The sequence below is a fragment of the Pyxicephalus adspersus genome, chromosome 1 (genome assembly GCF_032062135.1).
Source record: "Pyxicephalus adspersus chromosome 1, UCB_Pads_2.0, whole genome shotgun sequence".
Classification (NCBI taxonomy): domain Eukaryota; kingdom Metazoa; phylum Chordata; class Amphibia; order Anura; family Pyxicephalidae; genus Pyxicephalus; species Pyxicephalus adspersus.
Genome location: NC_092858.1, coordinates 69107334 through 69126255, shown reverse-complemented (window position 1 = coordinate 69126255; position 18922 = coordinate 69107334). Strand labels below are relative to the sequence as shown.

The 18922-nt window shown below is 36.2% G+C and overlaps 1 protein-coding gene across 1 annotated transcript; it reads left to right on the top strand.

The window, feature by feature from the left end:
- The first annotated feature begins 2283 nt into the window (after positions 1-2283).
- On the top strand, positions 2284-10416 carry LOC140324551 (transcription factor 15-like). The gene is made up of 3 exons (XM_072402599.1): positions 2284-2325; positions 5626-6357; positions 7157-10416. The coding sequence occupies exons 1-3, from the start codon at positions 2284-2286 to the stop codon at positions 7187-7189; spliced, it is 807 nt and encodes a 268-aa protein (XP_072258700.1). The 3' UTR covers positions 7190-10416.
- Positions 10417-18922: the final 8506 nt, after the last annotated feature.

Sequence of the window (18922 nt, the reverse complement as noted above, 5' to 3'; positions counted from 1 at the left end):
CTAATAAAGCTTCCTCAGGAGAAACATCTAATTTTGTACAGTTTAAAACATAAACATATCATTTATCATATGGCTCAATTTATTAAATCTCATATTATTCAGACTGTGCCAGTGTAACATGTAAAACTCTCTGCTTACATAAATAATAATTTCAATTAATAATTTTTATCTTTAAACTCTGACTTGCTGTGAAACTTGTTGTGTTGTATACAGTATGTAGAATAATATTTTTGATACTATAATCATCTGTTTTTGTCATTAATTGACCATATTTGGGAGTTGTAGGTCAATCCAGATTATTTTAAAAGCTATATTTTATTCATCTCCCTCGCCATCATTTTACTTAAAATAATACAAGCCTCTATATATATCAGAGACTGTGTACTATGTAAGGAGATTAATCTCTGCATGGATAGAACAATGTATAATTAGAACAAATATTTCCCAACTATCCCATCTGCTTTTATTAGTCTTATATCCTGTGTTTATCTGATGTGATTTGTTTTAGTCAATGCACTGTATAGTCTTGTTAAAAGGAAATCATTACATCAGAATTGTTTGCATTTGTATGGTCAGTTTTAGAATCTGTTTTTTTACTTACAAATAAGAACTCTATGGGTTGTCACTAGCCTTTAAGCTATTCTGACAGCTAGATTTACTGTAAAATATCATCCAGTCTAAAAGCTTGCATGGATATTAATGTTAGATAAAACTTATAATTGTTATGTTGAATTTTAACAGTTTTTAGCACATCCAGATTACATTGCCAAGGTCTTTCAAATTTCACATACATTTTTGTATGTATTAGTATTCAGCCTTTTTAGACCTAACTATAATATTCAGTAGCAAAAGAAACATTTCTTTTAGTCCAATACCCTGACATAGGCCATAAACCAGACCAGGTCCACAAGAATCCATATTTTCCAGGATCCAATACAGAGAGCCAACAGCTCTCACACAATATACTTCAAGGGTAAAAACTTTAGTGATCTGGACAGCAAACACCTGCCCCACATGGGACTTTCTTCTCTGATGTGTTTCATTTAAACAGACCTTAAGTCCCTGTGCCATAGGCAAAATATGGGTAGGCACGAGAAACATTTATACACTAATTCCATTGATATGCAATACGTTTTCAGGGGAAACGAAGTGCAAGCTGACCACTAAAGCTATCTCTCCCTGTAAAAATGGTATACCACCCAACTACACACCAGAGCATTCAGTATTTGTAAATACAGTAAATGTGAATTGCACAGCATCATGAATGCCTGTGATATGTTTTGGACGTCATTAACAATGAATGGCAACTCCAGCACATCAACGTATGTGGTGTGCATTGCTGCACACATTTCTGCATGGACACATGTGCAATAACAATGCGCAATGTGAAAAAGCCCTTCTAAGTGTTATTCAACAGCAGCAAAGAAAAATCAGGTCTTCTCCTCTGCCAGGAGGAGACGTGCTGTGCACAACTGAGTAAATCTCATAACTGAATAGGTGGAAATATAAATTCTTTGGAGGGTAGAGATGTAAAACAATATATATATATATATATATATATATATATATATGCTGATATATACTGTATATTATATATATTATTTGTATTTAACTAGTTGACAGTAGTTTATCTTTAAATGTACTAGAGATTTACAGTACACATTTTATGACATATTTATGTTTTTTCACATATCACACTAAGTACATTTTTAGCTGCCAGACATTTCTTCTATTTATTTAACCTTTTGCATGCGCTTTACTAGTCCTTTTAGAATGGTTAGTACTTTGATCAACCCCTCATGACAAAAATGTCTACGGCAACTATGCACAGTTGGTATAACTTGTGCAGAACACAACAGCTGGGCTCATAGTGAAGCCTCATTACTCTGAAGTGGCAAGTGTTGAATGCTATCATACAATGAAAACCTAATAAGCCTCAATGGTATATTAGCTGAATTTAGTCAGAATCATAAAAAAGACTGATATTTTACAATTTTGAATGCCAGATTGTTAGTTAAAAACTTATATACATACTGTAGTTTATTCAGTAGAGCAAATCAATTTTCAATTTAATTGAATCAGGCAAAAAAGTTGATTTAGATTTGTTATTATTAGGAGACTGTACATTGTTTTTGCTTAATAATTAGGTAACAGCAACATCATTAACAATGACTCTTTTGAAAAAAGGCATCTGTCCACGTTCCATTGATGATCTTCTGCCATCTTGGTTTGCCATGCCGGGAGGACGTTATATTCATCCCAGCACAAATAAGAGAACTGTGAATGCTGAGTTCTGTGTCTGACGCTGTGCAAGCTATTAAGCAGGTAAGACGCATTATTTCAGAAGGACATTGCCTGACCCTTTTGCTGCAAATGGGGCTGAGTAGCCACTGACCGGTCAGAGTTACAATAGTGAACACTGGGTATGTAAACATCTAACATGAAAAAAGGTCTGATAGATCACATTTACATGTGGATGTGCATGGAGGTCATCTAACTGGGTAGGAGATTACAAAGGGGAAGGAGGCAGGCCAGGTAAAGTATCTGCTACTTGCATCTTTTACCAAGTAATACCACAGGACACTTTTTAAGTTCTTGGCTCAAAAGCTTGGCTCATTATTAGGCAGGTGGTTTTATTGTTTTGACTGATTGTGCACATACAACCTTTCCCACCTTTTTAGGATGAAGTGACTACTGCAACCGTAGTTTAAACGTTAAAGAAAAGAAATAAAGGAGACTGCAGGAAATTAGTGGATGCTGTAAATTCAAGTCATTGCTACACTGCAGATCCACCTGTCATAGGAGGAATATGGGGGATGCAGAAACTAAACATTTCTTGAAAATGCCAGTCAGCTGGCTGCTTAAACCAAAAGCCTATAATTTTTTAATTTTATCTTTATTAGTTCTTGTCTCATTAATGTATCCAACTGGTCATACAGGTTATAAAAGTTGCTGATGTTTTCCCCAGCCCTTATTTCTGTCCAGATTTTCAGTGGATTATGTTCCCCCCAGACCTTAATTTGTTGGACAATGTATTTGATTATAATGCTTATAAATATATCTATTGTACACCAGAGTATATTTCTGTCTAGATTCACGTGTAGGGCTTAGATCAACAGAGCACAGGTAAGTAATTTATAAGGTCAATGTGCTATCCTGGTAATAGATCACTATAGAGGAAGTGGCCAACAAGTGACGGACTATTCCTGTGTATTTTTTCATTTAAGTGCATAAAACTAAAGTCCTCTTTTAAACAGGTATGATTTATTCAATAACTGGGAATTGCATGTTCAATCTCAGATCAGGTCACATTTACTATATATAAAGCTGCAGCCAATCTGTTTATCTACACAAAAAAGTGGGGACAATTGGTATTTAAATGGAAAAGAACACTGAATTCTAAAAAAATAGATGTGTAGGACACAACACACCAGCATCAAACTTAATTTATATTAACAGCAAACTCTTTGGTATTATGGCAGATTTACATTCTAACTGGGTAGTTAGGTTAATCACTAGAATCAACAATTTCTATATTTTTTTAAATAAATACTTTCCTTTTTTCATTCTTTTTGGCAACTCTCCCACTTCTCATATGTTCTTCTACTTGCATTGGGTACATATCTTTGGACTGGTTTATGCATAGTGACAATGGTATACCATTCCTGTGCAAAGGTGCACAACTGGGAGCAGGGGTATATTCTCTGGAGACTAGGAATCCTCAGTTTTTTTTCACTAATTTCACGGTAAGACACATCTTAGGTTTATTATTATTTTTTTGCTTATAGGTTTTTGGTTTGTTTGTTTATACCTGGTAATCATAAATTAGGGTGATTGTGAACCATATAGTTATTGTTTGTGTTCAGGTGAAAGGCTTTATAATAAAAGCTGCAATCTTCTAAATGCAATGTGAATGTTTATACAAGGGTTGGGTGAGTTTTGCATTATTAGTGATAGGTGAATTATTAAACTCAGCTGTGTATTTGTATTAAACTATAACATTAAATTAGAACACTAGCCTAAACACCTCCAGTAATAATAAAATAAATCTTAATTACAAAGTTTTTGTTTTTTTTAACACATCTATGTCCCATGCTGCCCCTCCTGCTGGCTCTAGTTAAAAGTTGAAAGGATGGATTACTTAACCTTATATGTTTGACATTGCACTGACAAATGTCAGGACGGTGGAGACCTGAAAGCTTTTGAAAGAGATTGGTCTTGTTTTGAATAGTGGTCTGAAATACTTTTCAAAGCCCTGATAACACTGAATATGGGATTATTTTATTTTCTATGTTTTCCTGGTGTCATTGGGCTCAACAGCCAACAGGTGTTGTGCCACTCTATGGACATGAGAAAGACTGTGACATTGGGATTATGTTTCCAGCCCTCTTTGCTGTACACACATCTATACACATAGACCTTATAAACTAAACATGGTGATAATTTAGCCTATGCTAGTACAATATATATTGCTTATCATGAGCTCTTTGACATAACATTGCTCAGTTGCAAATAACAAGCATAACAATCCTGTGCAACAAGACAGATAAGAAAATAAGATTTCCCTCTATCCTAGTAAAATATAAGTACATTACAGACTTGTTCACAATGTTTTCAATGATGCTAACATGACAAAGATTTGGTGAACATAAAGTTTGAGCAGATCATTCACTGGCACTTGTATATAAATTATTTAGGATATAGTGTATACTACAGCCACTTAGCTAGTTATGTTTTTGTTACCCCTAAATAGAAGTCATGTAAGAGATCCGGTATCACTTTAGAAATATTCCCTGGTAAAGTCCCACTGTTCAAATGCTGTAGCTTAATATATCGCATTGTCTTACCACAGATCAGACTGATATCTGATAGGCAAGTAATACATCTATATAATTTAGTTTAGTAGATATTGAAAAAGATTTTTATCCATCAGCACTTGGTGTGGGATTACTGCCTTTATTTGGAGACATAGTGGACCCAACAATTACCAAGGTAAGCACCCACAAATATCACAGTGATAAAAAGTCATGTGCAACTCATACAAAGGAAATGGAACCTTTTTTAAAAAAACAAATTGGGAATATAGGCTACAATAAGTTTTAAAATAAACTTGTTGATTGCACATTTAAAGTTTGAACATCTTCGACTTGCAGATCACTTTGCACATCTTAACAATAATAACTAGCTAACTTGTTTTATCTTTGCACCAAAAACAAACATTTGTGTAACCCATGTAACCCTTCTATAATGTACTACTTTCCCCACTTCTTAGATTGTACGCTTTTCTAGGTAGGGTCCTCTCCTCCAAATGTACAACGCTGAGTAATATGTTGGCGCTATATAACTCCTGTTTATTATTATAAATAATAATAATAATATAAAAGCTACAAGAGTAAGAACAGTTATGCAGCGATACAGATATGTATTTGTCACTTTTTAAAAAAGTAAAGGAGGCAAGGTAAACATTGGTTCATTATGATGTCCCACACTCTAATAAATAGATTTATTGGGCAAACTTGTAATGCAAGTTAACAAACCGTCTGTTCCGTTTCACTCTATTGATGCTTAGCTTCTGTCTTTAGCTGTTACCCGTAATATGACAACAAGAACAGGTGCACTGCTTAGGATGGTGCCATTGCCCCAGGCTCCATAACTCTCCACCAACCCCACCTTTCTTGCCTTACGGAGCAACCACATGCTCAGGCTAAATGGAGCAACCATTCAAAAAATGACTTGCTGAGGTGTCAGTGGATCAAGTGGAGTTGCTCGCTACCAACAGGTGCTGTTTGCCTGCTGTGCATAAAAGTGATGGGAGCCCGGGGGATGGTGCTGCTCATGAGGACAGAGTCACAGACTACAGGAGTGGACTGCAAGGCCATGAAGTGTGTGGGTGGTGGCATTGGGCAACCTGCTGACTGCAGTGGTGGCCTGCTCTCTGATGCTGAAGATCTTGAAAGTACAAGCGACAGCTCAGACAAATCTCTAGGTGGGGGGGATGATGGAGGATACAGTTGTACAAATGGGGACAACAGGGGTAAAAGGAAGAGGAAGGGCAGAATGTCTGGAGTCAGCAAGCAGAGACAAGCTGCCAATGCCCGGGAGAGGGACAGAACACACAGTGTGAATACAGCCTTCACTGCCCTCAGGACATTAATCCCCACAGAGCCTGCAGACCGCAAACTATCCAAAATAGAAACCCTAAGACTGGCTTCTAGTTACATTTCACATCTAGCTAACATCCTGCTGTTAGGAGAGGACTGCATGGATGGACAGCCATGTCTCCAGTATAGAGCCTCTGTGGCCAGTTCAGCACCAAGACCCATCTGTACTTTCTGTCTCAGCAATCAGAGAAAGATGGTAAGTAATATATACGCACATATAATTCACATGGTATGACACACGTTAATTACAGGCCAAGCAGAAGCAGTCAATATTTGTTGCCATACCAACATTACTGCGGTAACAATCAGTCACATTAAACTACATTTACTGTTATCAGTAAAGCTGCAATGTCATAAAGATATTCAGCAATCCTTCATTTCACTGTATATTTACTGCCATTGCAAGTAGACCCTTGTATACCTAGTAGTGACCCTTTCTGTTTACTATGCAAAAAGTTTGTTAGCATTGTTAATTGTTAACATTGTTAATTGTCATTTTTAAGGATCAAATGAGTTTTGAACATAAAAACTTAAAGATCACAAATGTTGTGACTTTGAATTGTGTGATGTATTCAGTGTTTTATTTGCTTTAGAAGATTCCTTTATGTCTTGGGCCTCCCATATCCTCCTCTATATTGCTGTGTGACGAAAATCACAGTGTATAAAGGTTGAGGATACTTAAGCTTTTCTATATATTACTGTAATGTTGAACTAAAATTTAGTTATATGCAATTAAAAAAGAGTGCCTATTATGTTTGCTCCGATGATTTCTGTTTTAAATATGAAATGTAAACATGAAAGTGGTAAATCTATCTGTTACCTGGCTAAACTGTTATTTATATCATATATATATTAACCAATACAATCCAAAGAACATATTATAAAGGAAAGAGCTGTGAAATGTTTTATTCCTTGGCTTTGTTGTACTTGTGTCAATGTTTTGCACATAATGACCTTATGAAGCATGCCTTCTAACATCTCTGTTTTCTCTGCAGCACAGAGAAGGGGAGAAGCACTTGTCTATTTAAGGTGTATGTGGACATTCACTCAGATGAGCAGCTTGCACAATACTTGCACTGAATATAGACCTGTTCTAAATATACCCAATTGACACTCTTTTGTTTACATTGAACTTATGCAATGCAGCTTATGAACACTACTTCTATACGTCAAAACCCCATCATGGTGTGCACTTTATTTTACACTGGAACAACTTTATTTAGGATGCTTTGTGGCTGAAATCTAACTCAGAATAGAAAGCTGCACCTGGTGTTGTTTCTATTTTTTGCCCAAGAAATGTTAAACCCAAGCCTGATACCAACGGTGGTTAAACCAATGACACATGATGAAACGTGATCCTGGACACGCAATGCTTCCATCAGAGTGTGTTGTCATAACACACTTTCACCTGTGCTTCTTACCACCGGCCTTCTTTCTAGTTATTACCTCCGGATTTATGTACGCTGACATGTAGTGTAGGCCAAATAAGGACGCCAGTTGTTGCTGGAACATCATTAGTATTTTATACTGAAGTACAGCTAAAATCCCACCACTCTCTTGTTCATCTATATATTTTCTAATAAAAACTCCAGGTTATATCTTTTAACTGATATAAGACAAAGAGCACTTTAAATCACTTTAGCCAATGGTATTTTATACAACAAATGCAAATGCTAAAGTCAGAAATAGGCTTATTTCATGATGGAGGAATTTTTGAGTCTACTGTCCCCAAATCAGTATAATTGAAAACCCATAGCATTTTAGAGATCATAATTACTATAAAAAAGTAACTGGAATCTAAAATGTGTATAAAATACTAAAAATTATTAACTGTATGTGAAACATATTTGCTAGACACAACTTGAATTCATTTAAAGTTCCTCCATCATAAAGTTTGCATGACAGTACAGAGGTTTGGTATAAAAATGGAAGTCTATGTACCTCCTAAATAGACCCCCGCTCTGTCCTGCAGGTGTTCACTTCTACATAGTAAGTAACAGTGTGCCAGTATGCTGTGGCTGATAACCGTTCCTGACTATATTAATTGGTATTGATTCTTCATATTAGTAATAATCCTTCTTTGTGTTAATTTCCCCCCAGCTGATAACATTAAAACCGCTAGCTGTCATAAGTGTCCTCCTATAGTTTGGATCCTCAAATAAGTGATACAGGATTGTAAATTATTTGTTGATGCTGCCTTGAGCATGTGAAGCTGCTCCCCAGCAACTCAGAGGCACTAGGTTTGAAGAGTCACATCAAGCAGCTGCTTGCTTTGATTGCAGTATTTGTTAGTATGTAATACACAATGTGAAAAGTGAAATACAATAGACTTTTGATATTCATTTCACTTTTTAATGTCACACTGGACATTTTAAATTAGATAAATAAAAAAGTATGCTGCTTTTCCATACGCCCAGTACCGTTTAGACAAAAATATAGTACATTTTTGTTCTTTTGTCTAGATGTCAGAATATTATTTTTGTTCTTTAGTTCATTAGAACTGAGGCTATAGGCTGGTTCCTAACACCACTATTTTTGATTCACAAATACCTCCATTTTTAATGTGCTGCTATTAGATTGGTTTCATATGGTTCCATTAAGAGACGTAAAAAGCCAGAATTTGTAGATTTTAATACGTAATGTTTACTGTTTTTTTCCATTTAAACTTTTGTTCTCATTCTATTTTAGGAAAATGTATCAGTATCAATATGTATTAAATTTTGCCAATAAGCAAATGTAGGTACAAGGAATGATAAGTCTTCATTCTTATCTAATCTACAAAAGGGGCCTTCAGGAGCTTTCAGGAGCCTTTGTTCTTGTTTTAGGTCAGTTTAAGATGCTTCCAAGATCGTTATGATTACTTGGTTTTTTACCTATTATGACCTATATAGGGAGAAAAGCATTGATGGTGTCCATAAACACATGTCTCAATGATGACATATTAGCTAGTTTATTATTAATACATAATATATAATGTATTGCAAATACAATACTAATGACTAAAAAGTAAGTCAATAATTAAGCAGACAGCAACTCCTAAATATTCAAAGATAAAAAATACAAAGCTTGAATCTATATATATAAAAGAATATAGCTAAATCTCCTTAGCTATAATAATGATTAGCATAATGAAAATTGTGACACCTTTGGTAACATCAGCACTTATGTCTGATAAGCACATGACTGTTTTATTACAGGGCATTAGAAGGTCCCTCTCATAGCAATTTTACAAGAATAGCAGTATTATTAACTCAAAAAATGTGTTTAATAGTATAAATCATTCAATCATTCAATTAATTCAGTGGACTTTACTGTTCTTCATGTACTTGAAACACAACAGAGCTTGCATTAGTAGTAAATGCACTATAATTCAGTTGAGATTTTGACTGTACCTCATAGGAATTAAACACTGACAAATGAAATAAACACACACTGGACACTGCTTTTGACCTAGCAGACAGAAAGGTCATTGAAGCCAGTCTGACTCAGAATACCAGTGCCAGTTCCAAATAATGTTTACATGATAGTTTAAATAATACATATTGAGAGTGCATACCCTGCAGACAATATTTTGGAATAGTCAACTTTATGTTTTTATGTGTTATTAAATATATATTTGTATGTGCTGCAATGTACCTCAATGCACAAAATTATGAATGGTTTCTAGTTTTTTTGCAGTACAGCAAAATACACAGGACATTGTGCATTGTGATGCATTTCCATCGTGCACAATGCATTGTGCAATTGTGGTAACACTGCACGAATTCTCTGTATGTTACCACAAAGTGATTGGTGCAATTAGGCCCCTAAGGGGAATATGTTTACACCAGCCAAGCTTCTAAGGCCTAAATGGGGATACGAATATAGAACCAACTGGGTAAATAGAAAATTAAAAACCCTTTATATTGCTGATTTAGAAGTGAACACAACTCTGCTTGGCTAGTGTAAAACTGATACACAAAAGTAAATAATCCTACAGGGTTTACTAACGGGTGCTGATGAGGTGTTGAAATATAAGTATTAGAAATGTAAGAAACACAATTGATTGCAAAATATGTATTTTTCTATATTCAGTGTACACAACTTGAGATACTGTTTATTGTAAGCAGGAACACAAGTATGTTAATATTTAAATGTTCAACACCTACCTAAATCAAAGAATCTATTTTGTGATATTTTCATGCTGTAAACCTCTATTGTATTTATATGTACTAAAAGCTATTTTATTAAATAAATGAATAAACAAAGATATTTGTGTGTACTGAGTTCTGAAATGATACTGTCTACAAAGGAAAGGAAACACTTTTATATCTTGACTGACAATAAAATAAGTATAGTTGCTCCAGGGTTCTTTGGAAAAAGTACCCTATAACTGCAATAAAGGTGTTCATCCTCCCTATATTTATCAGATATATAGATATATACCATTTGGAAAAAAGAAAATCTCATTTGACAGCACAAATATAAACAACTCTTCAGTGACTTAACAGCCGAACTGAGCAGAATATTGTTATAAATGGTAAAGTGTTCTCTACCTATTCACTGGGTATGTTTAACAGATATGCATTGTTACTTTCTATTTCAAAATATGGATTTAAATTAGATCTACATAAACCCAATTATTAAAATGTAATATGACTTTAATATGTTAACATAATTTTAAAAGTTGTTTTTACACTTGCTAAATTCACAGGTTCTATTTAAATAACATCTGATTAGTTTGCCAAAGGTCCTTGTTCAGGGACTTAAGCTGCGTACACACTTGCAATTTTTGTCGTTGGAAAGGATCTTTCACGATCCTTTCCAACGACAAGGGAGTGCACGATGCATGAACGGTGCTGTACATACAGCACCGTTCATACTCTATGGAGAGGGGAGGGGGAGAGCGACGGAGCGGCACCCTGCTGCGCGCTCTCCCCTTCCCTTTCATTAGGATCGGTCGTCGTCCATCGTCCGTGGATCCGGCAGGTCGGTCGTCCGGACGATGGACGACACCGACTGTACACATGGCAGATTTTCGCCCGATAATTGGCCGATGCCGATTTTCGGGCGATAAAAATCTGACGTGTGTACGTAGCTTTATTGATATGTGGTATAAACTGTGCCCCAATTGTCTTTCCTCCAAGAAAACTTCTAACACTTTTGTTCTTTGCTAAGTGACTGATGTTTTAATCTGGTCTTAAAGATATTGCAAAGTGTAGACTGAGCTATTTGACCTCTGTGCCTTCAGCACCCCTTGTTCCTCCTGTGACCCCAGAGTTTCCTGTGACCCTTGTGATTCATGTGACCTCTAAAAATTCTTTGAGCCTCAAACTTCCTGTATTTTAGCTTCCTTTCCAACATTGGTTACTCCACTGCTCTTGGGGTACTGTGATTTCACCTGCTGCTTCTTCCTTTACCAACTCCTTTTATCTTGGCTTCAGATTCAGACACCAGATGTGTCTGAGGGCCATTGGAGTCTTTCTAGAGCAAAGCCCAAAATCCTGTCTGTGGTGCTCTAGTGAATATTAGGTAATTCCTTAGACTCTGGGCCTTTGCCCCTTTTAGGGCTCACATCCTCTTATAAACTATTGTGCTAATGATCCTGTACCTGGACAAGGCTTTTCCAGTGGATACTGACCCTATTACCTGGCCATTTGTAAAATGATGTCTTCCTGTCAACACATATTAAATGTTTGCTTAAAAGAACGTGGTATCTGTTTGTCATAAAGAACACAGTATCTGCAAGCCTGCAACCACAATAGACCTTGTCAAACTACCTCCCTTATGTCCTATGTTCTTTTGGTTGTTCCTTTATTACAACTGATTTTTAAAGACTTGGCTTAGCAATATGTCCTGAAAAAACAGTGTTGTAGGTTGCAATATTGATATGTAGAAAATAAGGTCATGTCCAATTCTTTCAGTATTTAATAAAACATGCATCCATCTCTGACTTTCATCTTTGGGAAATGTCATCAAAATCCAGTGATACCTGTGGAAGAATTGAAATTTTTTGTATAGTGGAAGATTAAATTGACCCTATTAGAAATTAGGAAATTGAAATAACCAGCTCTATGCAAAAATATTATTGTAAATGCTTACTTCACCTTCATTTCAACCTGTCCAAGTGGAATCAGAAGCTGGCGTTTATAAAGAAACCAGTAGCACTTACATTCCTCCTGTTGAACTCCACAAAATACTGTAGTGTCCCTATTGGAATATTTTTCTTTTATTTCTGTTCTGATGACAACTTTATATTTTGGAATTTCCTTTCCTTTAATACATGTCACAGTGGTTACCTAAACAGATAGAAAAGGTGAAGCGCCCCAGAAGGGACACAGACAGCAATAAAAACCTAGCAGGGATTTTAACCAATCACCAGTCTATCCAGTCCAGAACATTTAGGATAAACTTTAAACATTAATTTCAAAGCATTACTACATCAGGGCCAGATAATTTAATACATTTACATTACAAGAACTTGTAAAACTAATTTTTGCTTTTGAATTTCTTCCTTCAGTGAAAGGCTTATATACTTTAGTTAAGTAATTCATTTGACTTGTGTCTGAATGTAACTTGGAAATGGTCAAAAATACACTACAAGAAAAGTACAATAAACCACAGACTTAGTTCTCTATAAACAATGATTTGATTTTAGAAAGACTGCAATGCAACTGACAGGTTAAAGCAGAACTAAAGCACTGTGGCTTACCTATCAACATTCCATTGTAGGGCGCTGCTATCTTCCTTTCTTCTTCTTTTTTCCTCTTCTTCAGCCAACTTGATTGGCCATGCAGGGTTGATGTAACTCCTGCGCACCTTCATACCTGGCACATGCAAGAGAAGCAGGGTTTTTTTTTGTTTTCCTGGAAACTAAAGCTGATGCTGCACATGCACAGCTAAACTTTTTCATATTTCACCGGCGCAATCAGGGAAGTAAGTTAGATTATTGAAGAAATTACATCCTATATACATTTTGATTAGGCAATCTTTACATTTACCACTTTATCACATTGCATTTTAATAAACCTACACCTTTTCAACTCTTTTGCGCTATGAAATCTGCCCAATTTCACACAATAACTAATACATATAGATTTTCAACTTCATCCCCAAAAGATTTTTTTAATGAGGAACTAAACTTAAAAATGAAAGCACTGTAAGAAGTCAAGATCATTTTAGCAAAAGTGCAACACATATGAAATAATGTTCCTGTTTTATCTTAGCATTCCCAACAGGTATATTTAAGTGGGTTAATGGTATAAATAGCTGAGAGTTCTGTACAAGAATAACACCATTTTATTTACAGTACATGTTTACTTTGCATATGGTGCAAATGGAAAATCTGTCTGTGTTTCCTCAGATAGTGTCAAGAATGTAAAAAGAACTTAGGTTCCTTTTTAAGTATTAAAACAGACTTACTTGTCTGTTTGCTATCTTCCATATAACGTACACTGAATTGCACGTGTAGCTCAGTACATGATCCCAGCATAGCTAGCTGCCAGGAATATATTAACTCCCATGCACATGCAGACAAGTTACATCATTCCAGCCTGGCCAATAAAGTAGGCTGAAGATCCCAAACTTGGAAGAGGGCTACATGCAGGTATCAGTGGTGGCGTAGTTGAAATGCCTGACCTTCAGGTAGAAGGAAGCCTCAACCATGCAATGGATGCACTGCCTGGGTTTTGGGAACTCCTGACTGTCATTGTGGGAAAACAGTGATCATGAACTAGCATGAAGCCATCACTTTCAGTGATATAGTCTAATTATTCAATGAAGTTATTTAAGTTCTAATATGACTACTTATGAGAGTGTGTTTTTATATTCCTTTTGAACCCTTCTTTTAAATCAATCATTAGAATTGTTGAAAAAATTCATTGCATGCTTCTATAATTGTGTCTGACTCTTACTCTTCACATATCTTGAGTATTGCATTGCCCTAACTTAGTTCTCTAAGATGGACAAAAAGGGGCAGCAAGAATCAGATACTGTGGAGAAGTTTTATCAGATTCTTATGGAAGCTTTATAATTTCAAAAGTAAAACAGAAGAGAAGATAGGATCACAACCAAATTTTTTTTTACCAAATACACAGGTTTATTTCTATTTGGTTATGCATATATGATGTATGTTCCTATGATAACATTTAGTATATTGGAAGTTTGTCTAATACAATATTACCTTATCATGAAGGCCACACATGAAAGCCAAACATGAAGGCCAAACATGAAGGCCAAACAATATACCTAAAACAGTTTTGTATACAGAGGCAGGCCAAATTATCCCCTATCTGCTCTTAAGATCTGATCAGCAGTTTACTGTCCATAAAAAAAGTCTTACTAGGTCTCACACCTGACTTCTCTATGTGCTTTTAAGCGAGTGGCTCACAAGCAGCTGACAGTTGCAGCCATCCGCCAAAAAAAACATTCCTCCAACACCCCTAACCAACCAGTTGACTCCTTCATGAGGCTAAATGCTATTTGCAGGTCAAGCCTATATCTGTGCATGTGAATTGTAACTGTACTGCGTCAAAGGTGCTTGCTAGCAGCAAGTGTAAACAGCTTTTTAATGTGAAGGTAATTATTCTTAAAGATGGCAACACTTCAGATTTCATTACCAGTTCATTTTTTTAACAGCTTAAAAACACCTGCTGATGGTTTACATTGTACAGGACTGCAGTGATTAGTCCGGGATGGGCAATATATTTCTCCAGGGTATAGAGCATGGAGTCTTTCATACCTGTACATACCTGTAAAGTAAAGAGAACTCTTTCATACCTGTAAAGTAAAGAGAACTCTGCTAGGGTTGCTGGGTCTTAGTACATTGGAGTCTGTGCTATTGGCCAAGGTAAGCTGTTAGGCCTGTTCATCTATGCAGATTTTGATATATGAACTTTGAGGACTCATGTAAGCTGCCTTTTTGCCTTGTTTTTCCATATATGCTGAAGGAAGCTGTTTTTGTTTTGGGAGCAGAATAAAGAGTCGGTTTCATTAACCAAACTACTCTGTGTGCATGCTAGAAGGGATAATCCCCCCTAATATCACTATATATATATATATATATATATATATATATATATGTGTGTATAGAAAAAGAAAGTACACCCCTTTTTAATTCTAAACCTTTACATATCAGGAAATAATAAAAGATTATTGGTTTCTGCCAAAGTGGAAATGGCATGTATGAAAAACTAACTAGAAGAATTTGGGCCCAATCCTCTTTACAACATTGCTTCAGTTCATTTAAGATTGGGTGCACTCATTCATAATGCACAGCTGTTTTTAAGGTCTCGTCACAGCATTTCGATTGAATTTTGGTCTATAATTTGACCAATCTAAGTCAACACCTTGTTTTTTTTCTTTTTCAGTCATTACATTGTAGATTAGCTGGTGTAGATTAGCTTGTTTTGTTGCATGACCAAATTTTAGTCAGGCTTTACCTGTCACACAGATATTTGATTCTAGAATACTTTACTAAAAGGTCAACTCAATTACTGCCAGGTGCTTAGGTCCAATGACTGTGTCATAGGTGTTTGTGCTGATATGTTGCGTTTAATTTTTGCCAAAGGTGGCGCTGGATTATGACTAAACATCTCAATTTTGATCTCATCTCTCCAAAGGACATTGTCTCAGGACTCTTGTGGTCTGTTCAAATGTAACTTTGGAAACCTAAGCCATGTAGCTGTGTACATTTAGAAGCATATTCCTGGTAACTTTTCCAAACAAGCACTACTTGTTCAGACTTTTTCATATTGTACTGTCATGAGCTTTAACATTTACAATGCTAACTGGGGGCTCCTGGGTTTTTTTTTTTATGTTTTACTGAGCATTTAACAGTTTGACCTTGGGATAAATTTGCTTTTAAATTCGCAAACATACTCTTGAATGTTTGCCATAATCTATTCACTGCAAAATGATGGACTCCAGATTGTTTGGATAATGCATTATAACTCTTCCTAGATTTAAGGAGAGCAACAATTGCTCCTTTATGGTCATTGCTGATGTCTTTCCTCCTTGACATTGTGTTAACACACGCCTGAATGCTTTACAAACTACCAAAACTTCTGCTTTTGTAGGGGTGGTTACATTTGATGATGATCAGTGAATTAAGTGCAGGAAAAGGTAAGGGTTACTTAATTTTTCACATGCTGCCCTTGCATTTTTATTGAATCTTTATCATATAAATAATTACATTGTAAATTATGCCAAGTAAGGTTGATCATCTGAGGTTGCATTTACCTGATTTTGAGACCTTTGTCTTTTTTATGTCCTTAGATGCAAAAGCTTATAATTGAAAGTGGTTATACCCTAATTTCTGCATGACTGGATATGTATATCTGTAAATATTTCTTGGCTGTGTGGACCAGAGGAGATATTATACTTCTCCAATGAAAAGTGTACCATAAAGATACTGAAGATAAAACTGATGAAAGTAAAGTTTTCTGTAAACCTGTATGTGCTGTGCCACATTAATTACAAACTATGCTAAATTAATTCATAGCTCTTAATGGACACAGCTTGTGATCAGGGGTATTTTAAAACCTATGATTGACAGGAGCAGGGGTGCTACTATTTTCTACCGCTTTCTAGGACCAAATGTTCTCACTTCATTGAACAGTATTTATCTGAAATGCTTTCATGATAGTTGACTCCTGTTAATTTAGATTTGCTATTAGACATCTATAAACCTTACACACTGTAAATGGAATTGATATGACATTTTCCTAATCAGTGGTGAAGACATCATAAATTGGCTACTTTACTGCAAAACAAACCTAGTTTAACTAATGTAATACTACTTATAGTGGAAACAACCTAGATATTTTGTCCTTATTATCAGCACTACTTACAATTATATACTACACAGGCACACAATGGAAATAAATAGGACTTCTGTTTTTCAGAATTTCATCTGGGTTTGCCATTACTTTCTCTCCCTGTTTTGTTACATACTTGTTTAGTACAAGCCCATGGTATATCAATAGAACAACCCACACCTTTTGGATTAAAGGTAAATGACAGTTATGTTGAGAATGGTGGTATGGTTACACCGCGTTACCTCTTTGTCATGCCAGTGAACCACTGCCTTGGGGGAGATGCCTGTGACAGCTCAATAGAGAATCAATGGCAGTAAGAGGTCCAATACCACTTCCTACAGCTTCGAAATCTGTTGAATTGTAAAAAGTGAGCAGCAGGCAAGGTGTCAGACACTGGGAGTCATGCAGGATCATGGCTGGAAGCATGCCCATCCCTCTAAGGTAGGGGTTCTCTTAATATGGGATGTGATATACATAGTACTTCAACTTCCCTAGTGACTTACCGTATTTTTCGGACCATAAGACGCACTGGACCATAAGACGCACCAGTTTTTAGAGAAGGGAAATGAAGAAAAAAATATTCTGAAACAAATAGTGTCCTAAAATATTTTATGTGCATTAAAAACCAACAGCACAGTCATAAACACATGTAATCAACCCTGTAAAGTAAACAGCAGCATTTAGAACCATTATTAACATTATTTATATTTATTTATTATATTAAAATCATAAATTATAATATAATACATAAATATAAATAATAATTTAAAACAATACTGAAATAATAGACAACAATGTAATCTAAAAATAAAATCAAAATGTACGGTACTTTTATTTTTATGTTGTGTGGTGTTTTTGTACTGTAAAAACCATTTAAAAGCAGATTACATTGTACTCTGCCTTTAAATTTCCCTCCCTGACACACCCCCATACTTCACCAATCACATCACTGGAAGATGACTCATCCTCCGGAGTGATGTGAGGGGGGTTGGGATTTCCCTGCATGCTCACACAGACTGAGACAGATACGGAGGCTGGAAGCTGCTGGCATGTGTGGAGAGATACATAGCATAATGCAGGATTTCTGCATTGTGCTATACATCCCTCTGCAAGATGCCAGCAGCAAGCAGAGCTGCGGACACCTGGGTGAGTATTTCCTTTCAGTTGTAATCCGATTGTCATACTATGTATGACAATCGGATTGCAATATAACATTTGTTTACTTTGTGTTGTGTACGTGTGTTGTGTATGTGTGTGCTTTCCTGCTCCCAGCATGACTTTGTCAGCCAATCATGCTGAGAGTGGGAGGACGCAAGATACCAGAGTGACAGGAGTCACAGTCACTCTGGCCGCGCTGGACAGGAGAAAAGCCGGAGGGGGGGCTACACAGGGGGGACGGGACAGCAGCTGGGGAGGATACTGGAGAGACGGCCCGGGCACAGAGGCTAAGTGCGTCTTATGGTCCGAAAAATACGGTACCTACCTAAAAATAAGTTCCTCCAAACTTAGCGACAATACATTGTATGTTTTAGGGTCTAGAATATGCCATCTACAGCTGATGCTGGAAGACCTAAATGGTCACTAGAGAAGTGTCCTTAAGGAGGCTGTTGGCACCATGTATAATGAGCATCAGACACCAATATGTGCCCCCTCTCTATGCTTCCCTAGCAATCATTCAGCTTCCCCAACCTCAGCAGCTGTAGATTGTATGATCTAATATGATTATCATGATTTTATATGGTACTGACACATTATGCAGCACAAAGCCATCTCAATAACTGTCTTTACTTAATTTATATGTTATGAAAACAGCCATGGGTTAAGTTTCGGAAAGAAACAAGTTAACCTACCTGCATATTTTGGGGATGTGGGAGGAATCCAGAGTGTCCACGCATGGAAACTGCATGCAGATAGAATCCTGGTTACAATTCAATCTAGGTCTAGGTATGTAGGGTATGATGTCAA